Source organism: Temnothorax nylanderi, unplaced genomic scaffold, assembly GCF_030848795.1.
Source record: "Temnothorax nylanderi isolate EJ_2023f unplaced genomic scaffold, tnyl_v1.0 TNYL_tig0064_pilon, whole genome shotgun sequence".
Lineage (NCBI taxonomy): Eukaryota > Metazoa > Arthropoda > Insecta > Hymenoptera > Formicidae > Temnothorax > Temnothorax nylanderi.
This window is the reverse complement of record NW_027249126.1, coordinates 863,870-884,117: the sequence shown is the minus strand read 5'-3', so window position 1 is coordinate 884,117 and position 20,248 is coordinate 863,870. Positions and strand designations below refer to the sequence as shown.

At 37.5% G+C, this 20,248-nt stretch overlaps 2 protein-coding genes across 3 annotated transcripts; both read right to left on the bottom strand.

The window, feature by feature from the left end:
- Nucleotides 1–11: 11 nt before the first annotated feature.
- On the bottom strand, nt 12–2,842 carry LOC139773599 (uncharacterized). The gene is made up of 3 exons (XM_071708153.1): nt 1,350–2,842; nt 839–1,089; nt 12–435 (listed from the first exon to the last, which is right to left on the bottom strand). Exons 1-3 carry the CDS (start codon nt 1,616–1,618, stop codon nt 17–19), a joined length of 939 nt encoding a protein of 312 aa, XP_071564254.1. The 5' UTR covers nt 1,619–2,842; the 3' UTR covers nt 12–16.
- Nucleotides 2,843–5,450: 2,608 nt separating this feature from the next.
- On the bottom strand, nt 5,451–18,155 carry Cue (Protein cueball). 2 transcript variants are annotated; one of them, XM_071708143.1, is made up of 7 exons: nt 17,883–18,155; nt 13,758–13,970; nt 12,666–12,855; nt 11,216–11,833; nt 10,761–11,075; nt 10,235–10,508; nt 5,451–8,762 (listed from the first exon to the last, which is right to left on the bottom strand). In XM_071708143.1, the coding sequence occupies exons 1-7, from the start codon at nt 17,968–17,970 to the stop codon at nt 8,658–8,660; spliced, it is 1,803 nt and encodes a 600-aa protein (XP_071564244.1). In that variant the 5' UTR covers nt 17,971–18,155; the 3' UTR covers nt 5,451–8,657. The 2 variants fall into 2 exon arrangements, with proteins under 2 accessions (XP_071564244.1, XP_071564245.1); XM_071708144.1 differs by lacking the exon at nt 17,883–18,155 and adding an exon at nt 14,170–14,488.
- Between the last annotated feature and the right edge of the window lie 2,093 nt (nt 18,156–20,248).

The following is a 20,248-nucleotide window of genomic DNA, read 5'->3' as shown; positions in this document are numbered from 1 at the left end:
AATTATCCACTTTTCTTCATTCATCTTTAATCCTGTCCAACTTGTAAGTAAAGAACAGCATTTTGAGCCTGGCCTCCTCCTTGCGATAATGAGCCTCCTCCAGCTTGATCCTTGCCTCCTCCTTCAACATGGCAGCGATGTCGACCTTCATCTGCGCTTCAGAAAGCGCTAGCACGTGCAGTTCTTCTTCTCGTTGCATGGATTTCCTTTGGCGATTATGCTCCTGCACAACGCGAGGCGAGATTGAAGTGTACAAGTCACTCGGTCCCGGATTTGTGTGAATTTCTCGGCATGCGATATTCTTAAGATTGTTGTCCGTCGATTGATTAATCATAGGGGTATCCGTGTGTGTGTGCGTGTTTCCTTTTATAACGAATCTCTCATAATAGTCATTCATCGAATCGGGGGCTGGCACAATATCGTCATGTTTATCAGCTGTGTAAAGTCAAATTATTTCAAGTTTTTACTACTTTTTTGAAATTAGAAAGTACTATCTCTCTATTAATAATAATACTATATAAGTATAACATTATTATATTACAAAACTATTAAATCATTATAATATTACAACAAATATTTCTGTCACTTTCTAACAAAACTATAAAGAATTCCCGATTAAACAAGGAATAAAATTTTCGAAAAACGTGATGTGCAAATTAAAAATTATTTAATTTATAAGAATATCATTTCTCACATTTTTCCTTTATTGATATTTAATTATCGTTCATTATTACAACTTTATTTATTCGTATAATTGAAAAAATCAATTTCCTTTGACTGTGCATTTTTAAAAATTACTATATTAAACGGGAGTAAAGCAAGAAAGAAGCATATTTACAATTTGAATCTTCGTGACTATCCACGTCTTTCTTCAGGCAGTTTGGATTTTGAGATCCGGCAGTACAGACACTTTGCAACGTGAACGGTTCTGAATCCTTCGGCTCGAATACTATATTCGGTGGCAAACCAACGGTTCCGGTAGACATCGGCGCTTCCGACATATTCTGGCCACAAGTTATACCTTCCCAGCATTGATTTCTCGCCCACCTATCGTCTTTTGTCGACTGACAAATCGCTTTCGTACCGTCACTAAAGAGATAAAAAAATCTAAATAGTTATTCTCCCGGGATCATTTTCTCTATATAAACTATTTGTTAGCAAACTTCTAGGTTGAAGCAGATTTTTCTCCTGAATAAAAATTTTACTCGATACTACCTTTTCTACTCTCTCATCGCTCTCTCCTAGCTCTTATAAACAAAACTCGAAATAAATTCCATGACTATTAAGTTCCGTTAAATGCCAAACTCGATTAACTCCGAAAGCAAAAATGCTTCGTAATGTTAAATTACCGGAATTTCTTTTCCTCGCGATTACGCTTGCAGGCCTTCATATTCTCCCAACAACGTCTGAGTTGTACGGAGGAACGCGTACCCCGAGATCCTACCATTGAGTTGTACTCCTCGGTGATTCGTGACCACGCCGATTTCCGTTTGCATATAGAAATCGGATCCGATTTCCTACTCTGAACCACCGCGTGCTTGTTTATCAGCGATATCAAGATCTTCCGCTCCTCGAAGCTGTACGTCTTGCGGGTGCCTTTCAGAGATACGGATGCCATTTTATACCAGAGGCACGAGCGTTCGATTGTTTCGCTCCGCTCTCGGGACGTTCTCCTTATATTAATATTAAGCCTAATTCAGATCGGCCTTCCATAGTATCTAACACTTCCTGTCGAACTTTTGGTTTCGCTCCGGTTGAAGTTCAAAGCGAATGTCAATAATCATATATTCTTTATTTCGGCACTGCCATGTACTATTGAATACAACGCATGTACTGTAAAAAATAATTTAAATAAAAAAAATAACAAAAAGTCTCAAAATGCTCTATTATACATATAATATAATAGCTAACAAGAAAGATGAAGCCCCAGTTGGGCGACACTCGGCGAGAAGCACAATAGGTTCTGAGGAGCGACACGCGGCATTGGACACGAATGTCAAGAAATACGTTTATTTTTACGGTGCTAGCTGTTTTTTTAATGCGAGACATGGTTTCTCAGATGTAATTAGACGCTAAAGAATTTTAGAATGCAGCTGCATAATGCTAGACAGCGAGAAAAAGGTAGCTGCGAATGCCGACGGAAGGCTGGACGACAAATTCGGAGCTCCGAAATACGATACGCGACACCGGACGAATATCGAGAAATATACTAACGTTGATATATGTTCTTTGATATAAGACATGTATCTTTCTCGAAAAGAATTAAACATTAAACGATAAAAGTTTTAGAATGTATTGTAAAAAGGCGAGGAGAATCGAATCATTAAACAAAGATATTTCTCAAGAATCGTTCAGTGTCGCCCGTCGCCTTTCTGATTTCCATCTTTTTCGTCGTTCGTCATTTTGTAACAGCACTTTAAAACTTTTTATCACCTAATGGTCCTAATGTTATTCGAAAACCCTTAAACATATTGGTCATTAGATTAATACAATATTACAATCTTAGATTATGTTTAAAAAAAACAGCGAGAATTTAATTATGCATCCGTAGAGACGCTAGAAGATGATAAAAGTTATAATAGGAGAATTAATTCGGATGATAAAGTAGGCGAAACTCAGGTTTCGCACCGCGAAATCTCGGAAATTTACTCCTGATGTATCAGCAAAGCATGATGAGCGAGGAGGTTGCAGTAGGTATTCCGAGCGAGGCTGTTGCCTCCCCACATTGCCTCCTCGTATCGTCGCGGTCATTGGTCAGCGCGTGGAGGCCTGCTGCCCCTTCCAGACGTAACTGCCAGCGCTCTGATTGGCCGTAGGCGGGGCATCCTCGTCGCGCGCCCGGCGCGCCCGGCCGCTGCTCGAATACCTACTGCAACCTCCTCGCTCAACATGCTTCCCGCGTAACACGAGCGATTTCTGAGGAATTATAGACTCGGGCCGCTGCTCGAATACCTACTGCAACCTCCTCGCTCAACATGCTTCCCGCGTAACAGGAGCGATTTCTGAGGAATTATAGACTACTCCAAACTCGAGATTCTCGCTTTCCTCGTAACCTAAAATTCTTTTCATAATTTTTTATGGTTTTTTAAGCGTCTTAACAAATGCATAATACATTTCTCGCTATTACTTAATAATACTTAAATATTAATATGTATTGTTTATTAAATTAGTAATGCTTTTATTAATTACTTTTTTATATATGTATATGTATATGTATATGAATAACCGAAACTGCGAATGCAGTACTTGTGCTCGGCGAAAAGGTAGAAGCTACGAAATGCGACATTGCACATATCTTGAAAAATACGTTCATTTTAACATTGTTATTTATGCTTTAATGCGAGACTTGCTCTCTCGGATGTAATTAGACGCTAAAGAGTTTTAAAATGCTATTGCATAATGTTAGAAAAGAACAAGAAAAAGGTAGCTGCGAATGCCGACGCGGGCAGCGTTGGACGACAAAGTCGGAGCTCCGAAATACCACACGCGACACCCGCGAATGAATCTCGAGAAATACGTTTATTTTAATATTGTTATGTATCCTTTAATGCGAAGCATACTCTCTCGAACAATATTAGACGATAAAGAATTCTAGAATGCTGTTGCATAATGCTAGCCAACGAAAAAGAGGTTTCGGCGCTCAGTGAGAGTCGGAGCTCCGAAATGTGACAAACGATACTGACGAATCTTAATGCGAATCATGCTCTTTTGAACAAGATTCTTTTCAACACATTTGCAACAGCATTCTAATTTCTAAAACTGATTTTGAACATATTTCTTGCGATTTGTTCAGAATCGTTCGTGGCATTTCGGAGTTCCTATCTTCCCGCGGAGCGCGTCGCGCGATGATATTCACAGAATCACAGCTCCCTTTTTCTCGCTGACTAGCATTATGCAGTAGCATTCTATAACTTTTTATCGTCTAATCTTGTTCGAGAGAGCATGATTCACATTAAAGGATACATAGCAATGTTAAAATAAACGTATTTCTCAAGATATATATCCAGCGTTGTTCGTCGCATTTCGGAGTTTCAATTCTCTCACCGAGCGTCGAGCGACAGCATTCGTCGCTATACCTTTTTCTCGTTGATGGCTAGCATTATGTAACAGCATTCCAAAACCCTTTATCGTCTAATCTCGTTCGAGAGAGCATGTCTCGCATTAAAGGACACTTAACAATGTTAAAATAAACGTATTTCTTGAGATTCGTCGAATATCATTCGGCGCATTTCGAAGCTTCGACTCTGTTACTCAGCGCCGCCCGACGGCCTCGTCGTTACATTTTTCTCGTTGTCTAGCATTATGCAGCAGCATTCTAAAACTCTTTATCGTCTAATATTGTTCGAGAGAGTATGCCTCCCATTAAAGAATACATCACAATGTTAAAATGAACTTATATTCTCGAGATATATCCGCAGTGTCGTTTGTCGCATATTTTAAAGTTTCTACCTTTCCGCGGCGCCGAGCACGAGCTACTGCATTCGCAGTTTCATGCATACATATAAGAAAAAGTAATTAATATAAATACATTATTAATTTAAACAATATATATTAATATTAAATTGTTAATGAGTAATAGCAAAAAATATATTATGCATTAGTAAGCAGACGGGTCATAGTAGTAAAAGTAGGGGCGGGCGTGGCGCTGTTCGAATACCTACTGCAACCTCCTCGCTCAACATGCTTCCCGCGTAACAGGAGCGAGATTTCTGACGAAATACAGACGACTGCAAGCTCGAGATTCGCTTGCCTTATAACCTAAAATTCTTTCTTTCATGATTTTTATGATATTTCAAGTATAATCAACATAAATTTTATTTAATTGACGTATTTAATATTTAACAAGATAGTTAATATAAATTTGAGAGTGCATGTGTATATCTTGCTTTGCTTTTTCATAATTAATAGACGCATAACAGAAAATTAATTTCTCTAAACTCTAAACTATCGATCTCTTATAGTTAGAAAGTTATATACTTTCTAAGAATCAAAACATCCATTTTTTAAATATAATCTTGGCAACAATTTTAGTTTTAATTTTTTTTTAAATGTAACGAACTATCACTTGTAATTCTATTGTACATATGACATTTAATATGTCTTTCATAGATATACATTTATGTAATAAAAGTACGTAATAAAACCGTTTGCTCATTTGCACCAATTATTCATAAAATTGTAAATATCTTTAATTATATAAAAATAAAAATGATCTGTAAAAGATATACACGATTGGAATCGCTTATTCTCAATAAATTTTAACAGTTTAAAAAATCTCTGCATCTCATACAGTAGAATCCGTTATTATCTAAATAGGGATATCTACATTAAAATTATCCAGTGTATAATAACTGTTCTTTAAACAAAGACGTATGTTTAAATTATAATTCAAACCTATTTATCACACTTTTCCAGGAAATAAGGTATACATAATAACGACACATCAGTAATAAGAGATAATCCATTTTATTTCACTTTAATCTGTATACAATAGCAACCAGCAGTATAACCATTGTAAAGGGATGCAAAATATGCAATATGTTGCTTTTGAAGTTATATTTAATAATTTAAAAAATCTAATCATTTGATTGCAATTTAAGTACGACTTCACACATACCAAGTTTAAGTACATAATTTAAAGTAAATGCAATAAATTCTCGAATCTCTATGCAGAAAATATGTAATGTACAATACAATAGAGATCAAACATTAAATGTTCAGGATGATAAATTAACATTTCTGCATAAAGATAATTATGTTTAGCAAATTCGAAAAAATATTGCATATGACAAATTTTATCATTTTGAATACATAAAACAAAATTCTACAGACATATTGCATATTATACATCATCATGGCTTTTATATTTTTCAGGAATATAACCCTTTCACCATAAATCCACTATCCCGTCTCTGGGGATGAGTGTGTGGGAGAGGGCTATTTTCCAAATACAATATCGATACGTAGATCGCGCAACTTTCATATATATATTTTTTCATATTTAAATATGTATATTGTATATATATATATATATATATGTATATATACACAGATATTGTATATATGTATAGAATCGGCAAATGTATCGCAAATCGCATCTTTAATATAAAATTATAAAGTAGATTTAAAAAGCAAATATATGACAATTTTTTTTAAGTAGCATCTATCGTATACAGGAACAGAAAGTATCGTCATGTACTGCGAATAATTTGTTGTCACAACGACAGGAACATTATTCCGTATCATAAAATATAACATAACTCCTATAAATAAACAATTAAATGAACAACGTAATAATCATTGGTTTGCCACTTTCTAACGTGATTAGAATTGAAAATAAAATGTTTTCTATATATGTAGTAGCCTATAGAAGAAGCCTCCGTATAACATTGTAAAAGATCTAATCATGTCTTAGCTCGGATCAATATGCGATATAATTCCTGCAAACCAATAATATTGTACTCTGTTTCACGTTATTATTACTAGCAAAAACAACTTTGGTGTACGTAGCAGATTGTACGCTTTAAGTAACTGCTATGCATTACGGCCGATTTGCGCAAAGATATGGGCGAAAAAGATTAAAATTTTCGATTATCCTCCTTAAGAACGAAAAAAACCAAAATAAAATTGATTGTTATGTACAAGTGCACCATTCGCCTCGTACATGATCTCGCCCGTTCGCTGTAGCCACCACAATTGCACGCACATACAAAATAAAAGTGGTGGATAATTATTTTTCACTCTCGCGACGGAATAAAATTGGAAGAAAAGAAGAAGACTTAAAAGTTGGCTCCGCGTTGCATATATCGATACAGAACAAAAGTTTTCGGAGTAAATAAACGGAGTATTGCTCTGCAATGAACCCTACAGGTATCTTCAAACTATATGTAAAAAAAAAACGATTCTGACGATCCTCAAAATTAGATTAAAAACCACGGATATCATTGATGTATAAGTATCGGAAACTTCTGGCAAAGTTTCATAAAACTGCAGTGTATTTTATCACTGGGGGATATCCAGTATTTCGAGGATATTTGAGGATCGTTTATATATACATTGTGACTCTTTGAACATTTTCCTATTTTCATCTAGTATACACCTCGTAATGTAATATATGTATACATGTATTACATATTTAGTTGCCTAGACAATGCCACATACATTTTCATATCACTACTATGAATTTACGTCAGTGATAACGATTCCCGAGTTGAATTTAATATTCAGCAGCGGTTACATATTCACGTTAAAGGATCTTAGGTGCGTAAAAGCACGATCCAACTCGAGCTCATTCGTATATTCACGAATGTTAGGTGTACACATATATACACACGTACGTTGTACTCACAGTATGATAAAGAAGATGGTCAGCGGTTGAACATGATTACGAAAATGTACACGAAGTGAATTCATTTAGTGAATTAACTGAGAATGGAGTTAGAGAGAAGCGCTTATATCGAGATATGAAGCTTTTGCGCAAATATTCCCACGAACGCGATATGTAAAATCAAAGAATGACGAATGGTATTAATTATCGAATTATGATCTAACGCGATGAAATTACTCATATAATTATGTACTGTAAAGTCCATTGACGGATGGTTCAGTCAAAAAATGTTATAAGAGAATCACTTATCTCTGCGACGCCATATCGCGATCTAAATTTCTTTCAGGAATGTACTCAATGGTACTTTGAGCAACGATTAGAATTATCGCTTAAGGCAACTTTTGCGCACCCCTTGTGACTGCGATAGCTACTTTTTCCTTATTCTTTCTCTCTTTTCACTTTACACACTTGAGTTCTCTTCTAAATGATATATAAAAGAAGTTCTAAATGATATATAAGAGATACATACGAGAAGTGAACATAAATGAAAGTATAAAGAAGTATTATAGTAGTTTTCATATTAGAATTACGTTGTTTGGCAGATATCTATCAGATAGATTATGAAAAAATTAGTACTAAACTGCGTACACATTTCCTTTCGCTTGCTTATCTCAAATATCAATACCAATATAGTCTTGTTCCAATATAGCTTTACAAGCTCGTAATTCCGTCAAATCTTTGTATTTTTGTCAGAAGTTATATATTTTAAATTTCGCGACATTTTGTTTTAGAAACAAATTCAGTTATATAATCACAAAGATTTAAAAAAAGTATAATTCGGTAATACCATACATTAATAATCAGAAATATGGTTTATATCTTGAAATTATAATAACATTTCGCGTCTTTATTTAAAACCTTAGCGTTTCTTGCGCGCGAGAGGGATTGCGTTTGGCAGATTTAGAAAAACATATAGTCCAGCTTTCCTAAAACAAGTATCTAACAACACGTCAAATGATAAATTTAATTACTACTAAGTGACAAAATGGTTCTAAAACACAGCCCTAATGTGTATGACGTACTAAGAAATAGGACTTTCTAAAAAGACCTTTGGCTTCCTTTTCCAAAATGGAGTGAAATCGTCGTCGATATAGCGCGCTCATGCGCATCCCATCAACATGGATGTTTTCAAACTTAACAACAATACTAAAGTTCGCCGCTGTGTTATACACAAACACACGGAACAGTCCCGCGAATACGATCTCCGACGCGGCGCAGAGCTCGTGCAGAGTTTTCGCCATTTCATGCGACGAGACGAGAGTAGCATGTGCTAGCACGAATTACCCTCCATATTATCCAACAAGGAGTTCTTCTCTTCCTTTTTCATATTATTGCTCCTTGACACACCATTTCGTAATTTTGGTTCGAAACACGGCTGTAAAAGAACGAAATCCTGTTATCTATTTGACAATCGCTGATTCGTATTTTTGCAAAAATGGCGAAATAAATTGAGAAATTTATTTAAATACAAATTTAGAAATAGCTTAGCACATGGCAAAATTTACTTTTCAAATGCATCGAATAATTGTAATATTTGCAAGTAATCGTAAAATATTAGTTCTTAAAGCAAGCAGGCGTCTTTGTAGGAAGTCTTATTCTTAATATAATCGTCGTATATTTTAAGTAACAAATATACATCGTGTTTTAGAACTGCGCGCGAGAAAAACAAGACTATAACCGTTGACGTTATCGCACAATTAATACCGTACGAGGATTACAGTTCCAATTTAGCCGATTGGTAAATTGGAATGTAACGGCAAAACAGATCCAATCTTAGCATAATTCGATCGTTGACATTGCGCACGCAATTGAAATCTACGCGTGAATACATGAACACATTAGCCGAGCTCATAAAGGAGATAATATAATTTGACTTTGCCCTCTCCTTATTAATTGTATTATAAGATAAATTAATTAATGCTGACCTTTTTCTCCATTGGCAAAGTAAATTTCGAAAATACTGTTATAAAATGGGATAAAATAATAAATAAGACTATAAAAATAATTTAATAATTTTTCAATTATATGTAAAATACTGGCAATCACATGTTTACTCCCATTCTCGCGATTAATATAAATTTTTAACAAATTTATTCTGCACAAAGAATGCATAAAATCGGCGAAGCATAAAAAAAAGATTATATAAAGTTGATTACAAAAAGCATACAAGTGCATGATGTAAAATAAATAATTAGAAAGTCTGTTATATATATATGCTAAGTTAATCGATAAAATTATATCCTTCGCATTGCAGATTTATTTTTTAAGTAACCATGCATTTTTTATATAACAACAGTTAAATAAAATTATTAAAATAATAAACAAACAGAATTAGTCACAACGTAATACTAACGCAATACTGTTCTGAAAGCCGTCATTTTCCGTGGCAGTTATTATATACCGTATAATAAGTTTCTTTTTTTAAGGTAGAGATACGCAAACAGCCTAAAAATTCGTACTTCATAATGCACAAACTAATTGAACATCTTCTTTCAAAGGAAGATATCCAAGCATAGAGAGTCATCTATAATCCTAATTAAAAGTAGTGAGAAGATTTTGAGGAAAATATTTCGTTGCGTTCTTCGAAGTTAAAAAGTCGTGCAATCGCGTGTTCTTGTCAACAGAGCCAAATAAAATTTCTTCTCTAATAACTTATCGTAATTATAAGAGCATGATAACCGCGATTGCGAGGAGTCATGATTTTGCATCCAAAGCAAAAGGAAATCCGAAACACGAGGAGAACGGGCATCGCGAGATTCGGTCTTAAATTTCTTTAACGTCAGCAACCTTGACGCTACGCATGCTATCAATTACCATAAGGCGTTACTTAGATGGCATATCACTCACAGTTTCGCAGATATTCATGTTGCAACAATTCTCTATAGTAATTTCACACTGATCCGGTATCTGCGGTCGGGATGTGAGCGGCGTAACGCCCTTACTGACCACGTAGTGCCTCTTGATTCGCGGCCGCCTCCGTAATTTGTTCACATAGTAACTGAGTATGGCGAGCATTACAAGAAGCAGAGCGGTGAAGGCTACGAATATTGGTAGCAGCGTACCGTTCTGGAAACTGTCGCTAAGCGTAATTCTTTCAGCTGTTTGATTAGAGTCTGTACACCTGTTGATACACAATGAGATATTAATATACATAATATGCAATTATGTACATATAGGTTGCCTTCAAAATCGAATATTCTCTCTGAATCACAACGATCTTGTTACAAACTAATATTAATATTTTTAAGTGTAATTGTGATCTTTAAGCTTCTAATTATTTTTCTATGTTAAGATTGTCATTAAATATTGGAAACACATATATACGAAATTATCGAATACTAATTGGTGCGAATAAGAAATCTACGAAGTATACCTGCACGACGTCAAACTGATGCTGTGTGATCCAATGCGATCGCTCGCACAATAGATTGTACAGATCTCCGCGATATCGTTCGGCTCTTCACATCGGGTCCCTTTGGAATATTTACAGCTACAAGATGGCCTTCCATCTTGGACGGAACACTCACCGTCGTAAAGGCAGTAATCATTACAAACATCCGTCTCGCAGCGGGTGCCGCTAAATGTGTCTGTGCATATGCATTCAGGAAGTCCGTGATGATTTACAATACATTTACCACGGAGGCAGTAATTGTGACAGAGAGACATTTCACAAAAGGGTCCGCTAAACCTGCAAGAATTATACAAATTCTCAAATTGCTTACCAAACACGGAAACATTTAGTTAACTTAATAGATATCATTTATCTGTGAAATTTTTTTTGTGCAACTATAGATATAGATTTATGCGATATTTAGTAAAGTTACTCACCCTTCTTTACACCGGCACGTGTTGCTTGTTTTGTTCAAATGGCCGTCGTTTAGGCAGTATTTGGAGCTCTCGGTGGTCAAATCCGATTCCTCCGTGCTGGTAGTTAAATTATTGAATGTCTCGGCCGCCGATCGTGGAGCTGGCACCGACAGGTTCGTTCTCTTCTCTAGCGTCGATAGGATCGTCGCGCAATCGATCTGGCCGACGTTGTCGCGCGTCACGATGCCGGCCGGATCGGCATCTCTTCTCGAGTCATAGTATGATTTGAACTTGGTTGGGATATCCCCAGCCTTGGCGTTTTTCGGCATGGTCCAGATCGCGCTGTAGACCCAATCGGACCAATATATCGACTCACTGTCCACCGCCAGATAAACCGGCTGCTGATGCTTGCTATGGACCAGCAGTTCCCGTTGGCTACCGTCCAAGTTGCTGCGCTCGATCTTGAAGTGGATCCCCTCGACATCGTCGATCCAGTACAATTTTCGCTCCGCATGGTCGATCGCCACCGATAGGGGCTCATATAGATTCTCCTTGATGACAATCGTCCGATCACTTCCGTCGAGATTAGAACACTCGATACTGGGATTTGAGATATTACTGTTCACCCAGTATATGCGGCTAAAGAAAAAGTTTGCGATTATTGTTTGTTCTCTCTTTAGTTCGGCATTGGAAGAATAAATCACATAACATTTATTTTGTATTAATAATCATATAATCACTTATAAAAAGAAATTTATCTTTCAATATAAATTTCTAAAAATAAAATTTATACAATATAATGGTCACACTATAGGATGACATTTTTTATAATCTTTTTAAATATAATGGAATATAATAAAATATTTTGTTATATAATAGATTGCTTTGACGATACAAAATGGACAGATGATCGGAATATTACAGTGAGAGCAACGTCTTTTTTCAGGTTCACATTTTCAACTTTTATTATTTCCTTTTTTTATAAAGCATTCGCTGACAATGCGAGACGGATAAATGTACTGGGAATTGCTGCGACAGTTATCCATATGGAATATGATCTATTTTTATTCTGCATGCACTTTACTTCTTTTCGCTTTGTTTCAATATACTATGCACAGCTATTAATGTTTCTGTTTTGTGCTATATTGCTTTATTCATAATGTGTCCAATCATCAATAATATTACTAAAATAATTTCCGAATTATATATAATACTTCGGATATAATAAAACTGATGAAATTTATCTTAATAACTTATAAATTAATATAATTTAATATCGTAATAAAATTTATTAAGAATTGATATACTTAAAGCTTTGCAGATTCTTTGCATTGTCATGGTTTTCACTTATATTTTACTATTGCAATTTACGATTTCTATTGATAACCGTTTGACATTTCTCGATTCTACGAACAGATCAGTGGACGGAGTAACAATCTCTATGACGCAGGACTGATTGTAAATGGCACACCTGTTACACACGTCGAGGGCGATACCACGTGGGCTGCTCCCGGTAAGATTGTGCAAAACGACAGGATCACCCAGTTCACCGTTCAGCGGTACGTGCATCTGCGCGATGATGTCCTTCAAGGCGTCGACCCAGAACAAAGTGCGCGACGACGTGTCGAAAACGATCCCGACGATGTGCATTCCGTTCTCTTCTACGCACATGCAATTCAATTATGTAATGTAAAGATATCTCTGATGTCTCATAGGTCGTATTTACATTTCACGGTAAACACGCATTTATTTAACACGAATTTCTTCCGCGTTAGAGATTTCTAAAGAGGAAAATACGCACGAAGATTTGTCAAATGTTAATTTATATGTAATATCTTTTCGATTTAACATTTAGCAAGAGACTATGTTGCTCGTCGGAAAAAATGGAAACTGAAGGGTCCTAGGGTTATCGTATACGCAATCAACGTTGATCACGAGGAAATCCGCGCGAAAGATCTTTCCGATTTATGATTATGTCCGAATAAATTACTTTTCACCAATAAAACCAGTTGGATTGCGCAAATGTCTATCAGGCACGTGGCAAATTCTTCGTCCGCGGAATTTCTTACGCATTTAAAAATTCGCCTATCAAGCGAAAACGATGTCGTTGGCATTTGTATAAACGTAGACCGTGAAAATCACGTTCGCGTGAATTTTGATACCTTCTACACTTTTTCATTTTCATATTATAACAACCTATCGATAGAGATAAAACTAGTTAATTAGTAAACGAGAAAATTTCTCAAATATAACGTATTCCTTAAACATCATAAGCAATCTTATATGTAAATAAATAATAATGAAATATATTAAAAATACTATACATATAATGATATATATCTTATTTTAATCTTGCTATCTCAAAGAAGAGCGACGCTATCTTTTAATCATGTATACATCTTTAAGAATATAAACTGTTGTGATGTACTTGTGTCGAAAATAGAATAAATTAAAAAAAGAAGTTATAAATCTTTCTGGACGTTCTTAAGAATATTCACGAAATTGTTATCTCTCGACCTCACTGTGGTAATTGAAGGGATTAATTTGCACGCTTTGTACTTACTCTTCAGCAGAGGGGTTGACGTGAAATTCCTCTCCGTGAGATCGTTGCTGAATATGGATATGTTGTTCCTTACGTCAGACAAATACATCGTTCGAGTGGTGTCGTCGTACGTTACTCCGGTTAAAGCAACGGCTTCTCCGATGCTGGCATGGCCCATAGGTGTGCTGTTTCGCGCGAAAAAGTCGATTTCGTTCCCGATCACCACGGCTAAGTCTGCAGAGAGAAGAACCCTAATTTAGAATTTAATCTCAAGAAAAATAAACTAACCATTTTGAATCAAATAAAAAGGCAGTAAGGCTTTCGGGAAAAAGCTTTGTAAGCGCGAAATAAAGTTTTAAGCAAATAATTGTCTATTAATCAGATTGATGAATTAAAAAACAATTAAAATTGTTTTCATGCTTTTGCAACTTACGTGCAAATGAATTGCAGAAAGATTGCCATCACAGTTTAATCTACAAATCATCGCTTTTGAGCTCTTATCATCGATTAGTCAGAAAATACTACGTATCGTAATTGGTTATTGTGATTATGTAATTATTACGTCAAGTGAACCTTGTGCAGCGCTCGAGATTATCAGCGACAACGCGGTATCGAGGAAAATCTTCGATCTCACAATCAGCGATGGTATTTTCGCGCCAATTCCCGAGGAAGTACGATCGCACGTCGCGCGCTACTTGAGAATCTGTTGCGTTTTTTCGCGCGAAACGTTTACGCTTCGATCTATCTATCGAAAAACTTATGTACATACTTTTTAAAACAAAAATTTTACTTTTGTTACGCTTACATGGTGTACATAATATCTCTATTACCGAATAATTTCTAAGTCGTAGCAACACAGATTAAAACTTGGCGGATAACGATAACATTTTAAGTGTCGGGTAATGATAACGAATGGACTTCCTGTCCATGAATTTGTTCTAATGCCTTTTCAGACTTGATAATGGAAAACGCACAAAAAAAATAAGTTTTTACAAAGTAAAAAGACAATTCTGTGTCGTGTGGTGTAGTATGCATAACTGCGATCGATGCGATAAAATTAATGAGATAGATAAACGGCAAGGAACGACGGAAAAAGAATGTGAGAGATAACTGAACGACTTTTTAAATATTGCACTTCCGCGCGTATCGATACGCGTAATAGATCTATTTCGTGCACGTAGGCATACTGCGATTCGATAAGATATCGCAGCTGTTGCATTTTTTGTTTAGACGCCGTAGCCTCGCCGCATTACGAAGCGAATTTACGGTTTACCGACCTGTGAGCTACGATCGGGAGGATAACTGCGATTACGACAGATTTTGACGCAAGCGCGCATCGCGGAAATTTCTGCGGGAAATATTCTAATCCGTCAACTTGCACAATAATTATCGCCCGTCAGCGTAAATCAACGCGACCGGGTGACATGTTGGGTTCATATACAATTTTTAGATAGATTATCTCGTTTTTTTTCTTTCACTTTCCGCGTTGGCTGAAAAACAGAGGGGAAAGTACCGCGATCACGCTGCAATCAATTAACACGACATTCTAGCAATCTCTCCAATTTTCAGTGTTGAAAAATCCAATGGCAAATCGTAACTTACACTATTTAAAATAAATAGATTGATCGTACATTTATAATCATTCGAATAGTCATTGAAATTATATGTGTAATTCAATATTGTCTAATCTAATTTGTTAGATTAGACGCGCGCTAATCTCTTCTCTTTATAATTGAAATAAAGCAGTACGATTTCGAAGAGAGAAATAAGATCAGCGTGAAAAGCATAACTTATTAATAATAAAAGAGATCTATTTTTCTTGCTACTATTTGCATCTCTCTATTGATATTTCCGTCTATTCAAATTCAGTCTCTTCGAATTCATAAATAATGTATTTATTACCATATACACGTGAGATACAATTGCCCGATTACGATTAAGTTACCGCGATTCAAACAGACCTATTTTTCTTCTTCATGTCGGTTCGTTATGCATTATGCATCATGAAATATCGTAAGCACCGCGGCCGATCCTTAACGCATAGCCTTCTCCAACAACACTATGCATTATTGCCAAGTACAATATAACGTCTTTAAGAATCGTATAAATATTGGCATAAAAATAGTATTCCATTATCTGAATTACTTGTTTGATCCTGTATTATATTTGTTCGATCGAGCGGAACTTGGTACAGAATTGTATACCTGAGGCAAATATCGTTAAGGAAACTTGCGTTCCAAATGATACGATACATCCATCATGTCGGGCAAGAACGAAATTTCGCTGCGGGACAATGACATTACATGTCCATTTCTACCAATGTAGATTAACTTTAATCTCGGTCCAATTTATCTTTTATCTTTTTCTAGTTCTAAGAATTTGAAAAAGATAAAAAATACGTTAAACTAATTGTAAGAGTAAGAGTTAATCTACATTGATAGAAATGGAGATCAGAGTATCTCCCAAACTGCCATTTCTTCAATGGTTTTTCAAAGACTTCGCGAAATTCGCACTTGCGTGACGCGCTTCCCGCGATTCCGTGCGTAAGTAACGAACGTTTGGAAATATGTTTAGAACCTTCTTGAACAAATCACCACGTCACTGGAAGGCAAATTTATGGAAATTGGGTTCGCGCGTTGCAACGCGTCACGAGTTCCGTTTTTCTTTGGCCGACCTCGTACACGTGATTTTTCGTGCGCCATGGAGGCACGTGTGGTTCGACACGCGCGTCAAAACCTCGAGCCGTGCGAAAAGATGTTCTTCCGTCCGAAATGGTTCTTTTTTTCTATTTGCACATCTTCTGGTTTGCCGAAAGATGTATTCGCCGATAATATTACATCAATATTCATGCCAATTCATAAAAAGCGCGCATAGCAACTGAAACAGTCGTGAGATCTTTTTCACGACTAATCGATCATCTTCGAGACCGTGAGATGATTGCGCATATTTGATTCTATTATCTATTTATAACTTTTCACGCTCGGTGATTAAAAAAATATATATTAATATCGCGCATGATAGATAGATAGAGAGAAACTGGCGCCAAGGAGAAATTTCTAAATCGCGTAAATAATTGCGTCTCGACAGAGAAATGGTTCTTTCCTGATTATACAATATTATTATTTATATTATCGTGCTCCATATGACTTTGATCTTTGACTATTGGCTTTCCCAAAGCGTGCTAGCGTCAACGTTCAGACACGCACACTATTGCGCTCGCGTATCGATTACGTCGCCGATTATCCGACGCATGCATATTAACGACGCGTCGAGATGCGAATGAACTCTCGGCTCCGGATTTTTAAGCGATCTTAATTGATTTCTATTACACGCTCTTTCTCTCCCTCTCCCTCTCCCTCTCTCTCTCTCTTTCTCTTTCATGCTGCCAGGAACCGGGAACCGACTCAAGGTACGGCGGCTTTCTATTTTCTGTTACACCGCGAACGAGATAAGGTCACAATGTCTCGTCCGCGGAAACGCGAGCGGGCCTAAACGCGAGCTTCTTCAAAGAAAGGAAGCGACCGCCTCAGTGTCCGAAATTTCCACGACCTCCGACATCGTCGCGGGGCGACGGGGGAACGTGCCCGACGATCTCGCGGTCATCGCGATCCGTCCGCTGTCCGCTCCCGTTTCCCATTGACGTTCGCACGCGCGCGCGCGCGCGCGTGTGCGTGAAAGCGCGCGTGATCGTCACCCCGGACCGCGTTGACATTCGTTACGTAAAACAGGTGTAAGGACGAGCAAGGACGGGCGATCGCGGCGCGCTAGACGATCGGCGAGGATCCGACGTGGGCGCGGATCGCCGATCACCCGCGCGTTTCATTCAGCTTTCGCGCGCGCGCGCGCGCGCGTGTGCCGCTTTCGCGCGCGACGAACGGCCGAGAGCGCGCAAAAGTGGCGTACGTGACGGGCTGCCGCGGGTGAATGGAGTCGCGGCGCCCGTGCACCAATACGCGCGCGCGCGCGTATGCATGGACGGGCGCACGAACACGGGCCGGTCGTCGTGGTGTGCGGCGCCGCGACGAAACTCCCCCCTCCCCGGGTGCAAATTGGCCCGTTACCGGCGCGGCGTGTCAACGAGGACGATCGACGGCCGACGGCGATCGTCCCCGCGTATACCGGTCGCACGTTTCTCTCATGACTTACCCCAGGAACGGGCGTACGTCGCGACCACGAGGTTGCACAGCAGGAGGAGCGTGCTCGGGAGGAGGTGTCGCGTCTCGGCGGAGATCATGACTGGCAGTCGTTCGGCATTCGCGTGGACAGACCGTGACGAGATGAGGAGCACGAGCAGGCGACACGGATCACGCAGCCCTCACTGTCTTTGGCGAGTGGACACGCGCCGTGGAGTGTCAACGCACGTCCTCACTCCGTAGCGGCCGTGCGCGAACTGAGGCGGCCGCGCGCGCGGCTCCGAGTCGACGGCTCCGCTCCGAGCGCAGCGACCGGCGCGGCGCGGCGACGTGCCAATCGGCGGTATTTAGTCCCAAAGAGCAGAGTGTCATTTCGGAATCATCTTCTTATCTGTTCCCGCTCTTATTAACGAGCGACTGTAGCTTTAATATTATTATAGATACGCGATATTTATATGAACTTTAATTATTATAATAATATAAAGTTACGCCCCAATAAAGTTTTTCTGACGGATTAATCCCGTAAATATCACAGAAGTGTAAATTTGTTGGAAATCTTTCTGTTTTTAACATATTTGGATTATAACTTCTTTAGAAGAATTATTCGAGGAGGTTTGCTCCTTTTTCTTAGTTATAAATACGCGATATTTATATGTAAACTTTAATTATCATAATAATATAAAGCTACGCTCGCGCCCCAATAAAGTTTTTCTGACGGATCAATTAAAAACGCAAATATCACAGAAATGTGAATTTATAGAAATTCTTTTTCGACATATTTAGATTCTAACTTCTTTAGAGGAATTATTCAAAAAAGTTCGCTCCTCTTTCTTCCATCAAGAATTTTTATCGTGAATTGTTCATGACTTTCTTCGTTTTTTGCACGATCGGCTAATTCATTGTCGAGAGAATCGAACGTGTTATAGCATATTCTTTAGCTGCGCTGCGCTCTGAATCGAACGGATCGCAGGTCACGCTATTAATTTCTTCATAAGGTCAGCGTTTTAATCGCTAATTGATGAACCGCCACGATCTATTAAACTTAATTAACGCATTCCACGTATCATACGCACGTAATACTGTTATCATTTATCATTTAATTTATCATTTTCTATAACAGGTTTATCTCGATTTTAACAACGGCTCACTCTATGTCGGCGGTGCTTTTTTATGCGTCGAAATTTTTTTACGCAAATTTTTTTTACGCAAGTCATTTTCTTCGTTTATTTTTCAGCGAGCTTTCCTTTCAGCAAGTCACGATAACAAATTCCTACACGCGAAATAGAATCGTAAGATGCACCAAAGCGACAATCAAATCAGATTATGTAACCATAACGACAGAATAAACGGGAGAATTCACTAAGACAAATCTCTTAATCGCATTGAATGCGAGTTGTATGCACGTCGCCTTATAGGTCCTACCAAGCAACCGATCTATTTTCCTCGAATACGAGACGTTTCGCGCGCGACTCGGAGCAGATGTCAGAGATGAACTCGAAATCGGGATATGCGATCGATCCCCCTACGCCATTGCAATCGCGTGCCTCGGCTCACGGCTCACGGCTCGTGCTCGGCACGCGCCAATTTTCCTCTCGCGCTTCCATTTAAACGCGCCGAGTTCTTACCAATCGACTCTTACCGTTCAAGTGCGAACGCGAAAGCGTTCTACGGACTTCGTATAAAAGAAAAAATATTTTACTGAACTTTCAAGCTCAAAGAAATTGAACGTTCCTATTTTCATTCGGTCGAGTGACGTAAAATATTCTTTCTATTCTTTCTATGCGTTACGAGAAATTGAAATGTAAAAGTATGTTAAAAAATTTACTTCTATATCACATCACGAAACGCTTTGTTTAGTAAAACAATTTCTTTGAACTCCCAAGATTACGAGGATTTTCGGAATTACCGAACACATGATTCCGTCTCTCGTCCATTTTGATTACCTTCATTTATATGTAATCTATAAAAATTAGCGAATATTGGCTTAATTAATAATAAAGTATAAGAATAACTATTAATATCACGCAAATGTGCAATTCTTATTTTTGTAGGCGATGTCGTGTTAGAATAACAATATTATAATTGCATCCCTTAAATAATTTTCGTAACGTTATAAAATTTATCACATACAAGCTCTTTTACAGTTGCAAATTACACAGCTGATAAACGAATATTTTTATCACAGTTCGCTATATTATCGACGCAAGGTTAGCATTTCACGCTGTTCAGTTTTATAGATTATTATTTAAAAAGAAAAATTAAAAGTATAAAATGTATACGTTAAAAATAAAATCATTATATCATTGATTAAACATTTGTAAATTTAAAATGATAAAAAATTTGTTAAAGATTACGTCCCACGTATATTTAGGATTTATT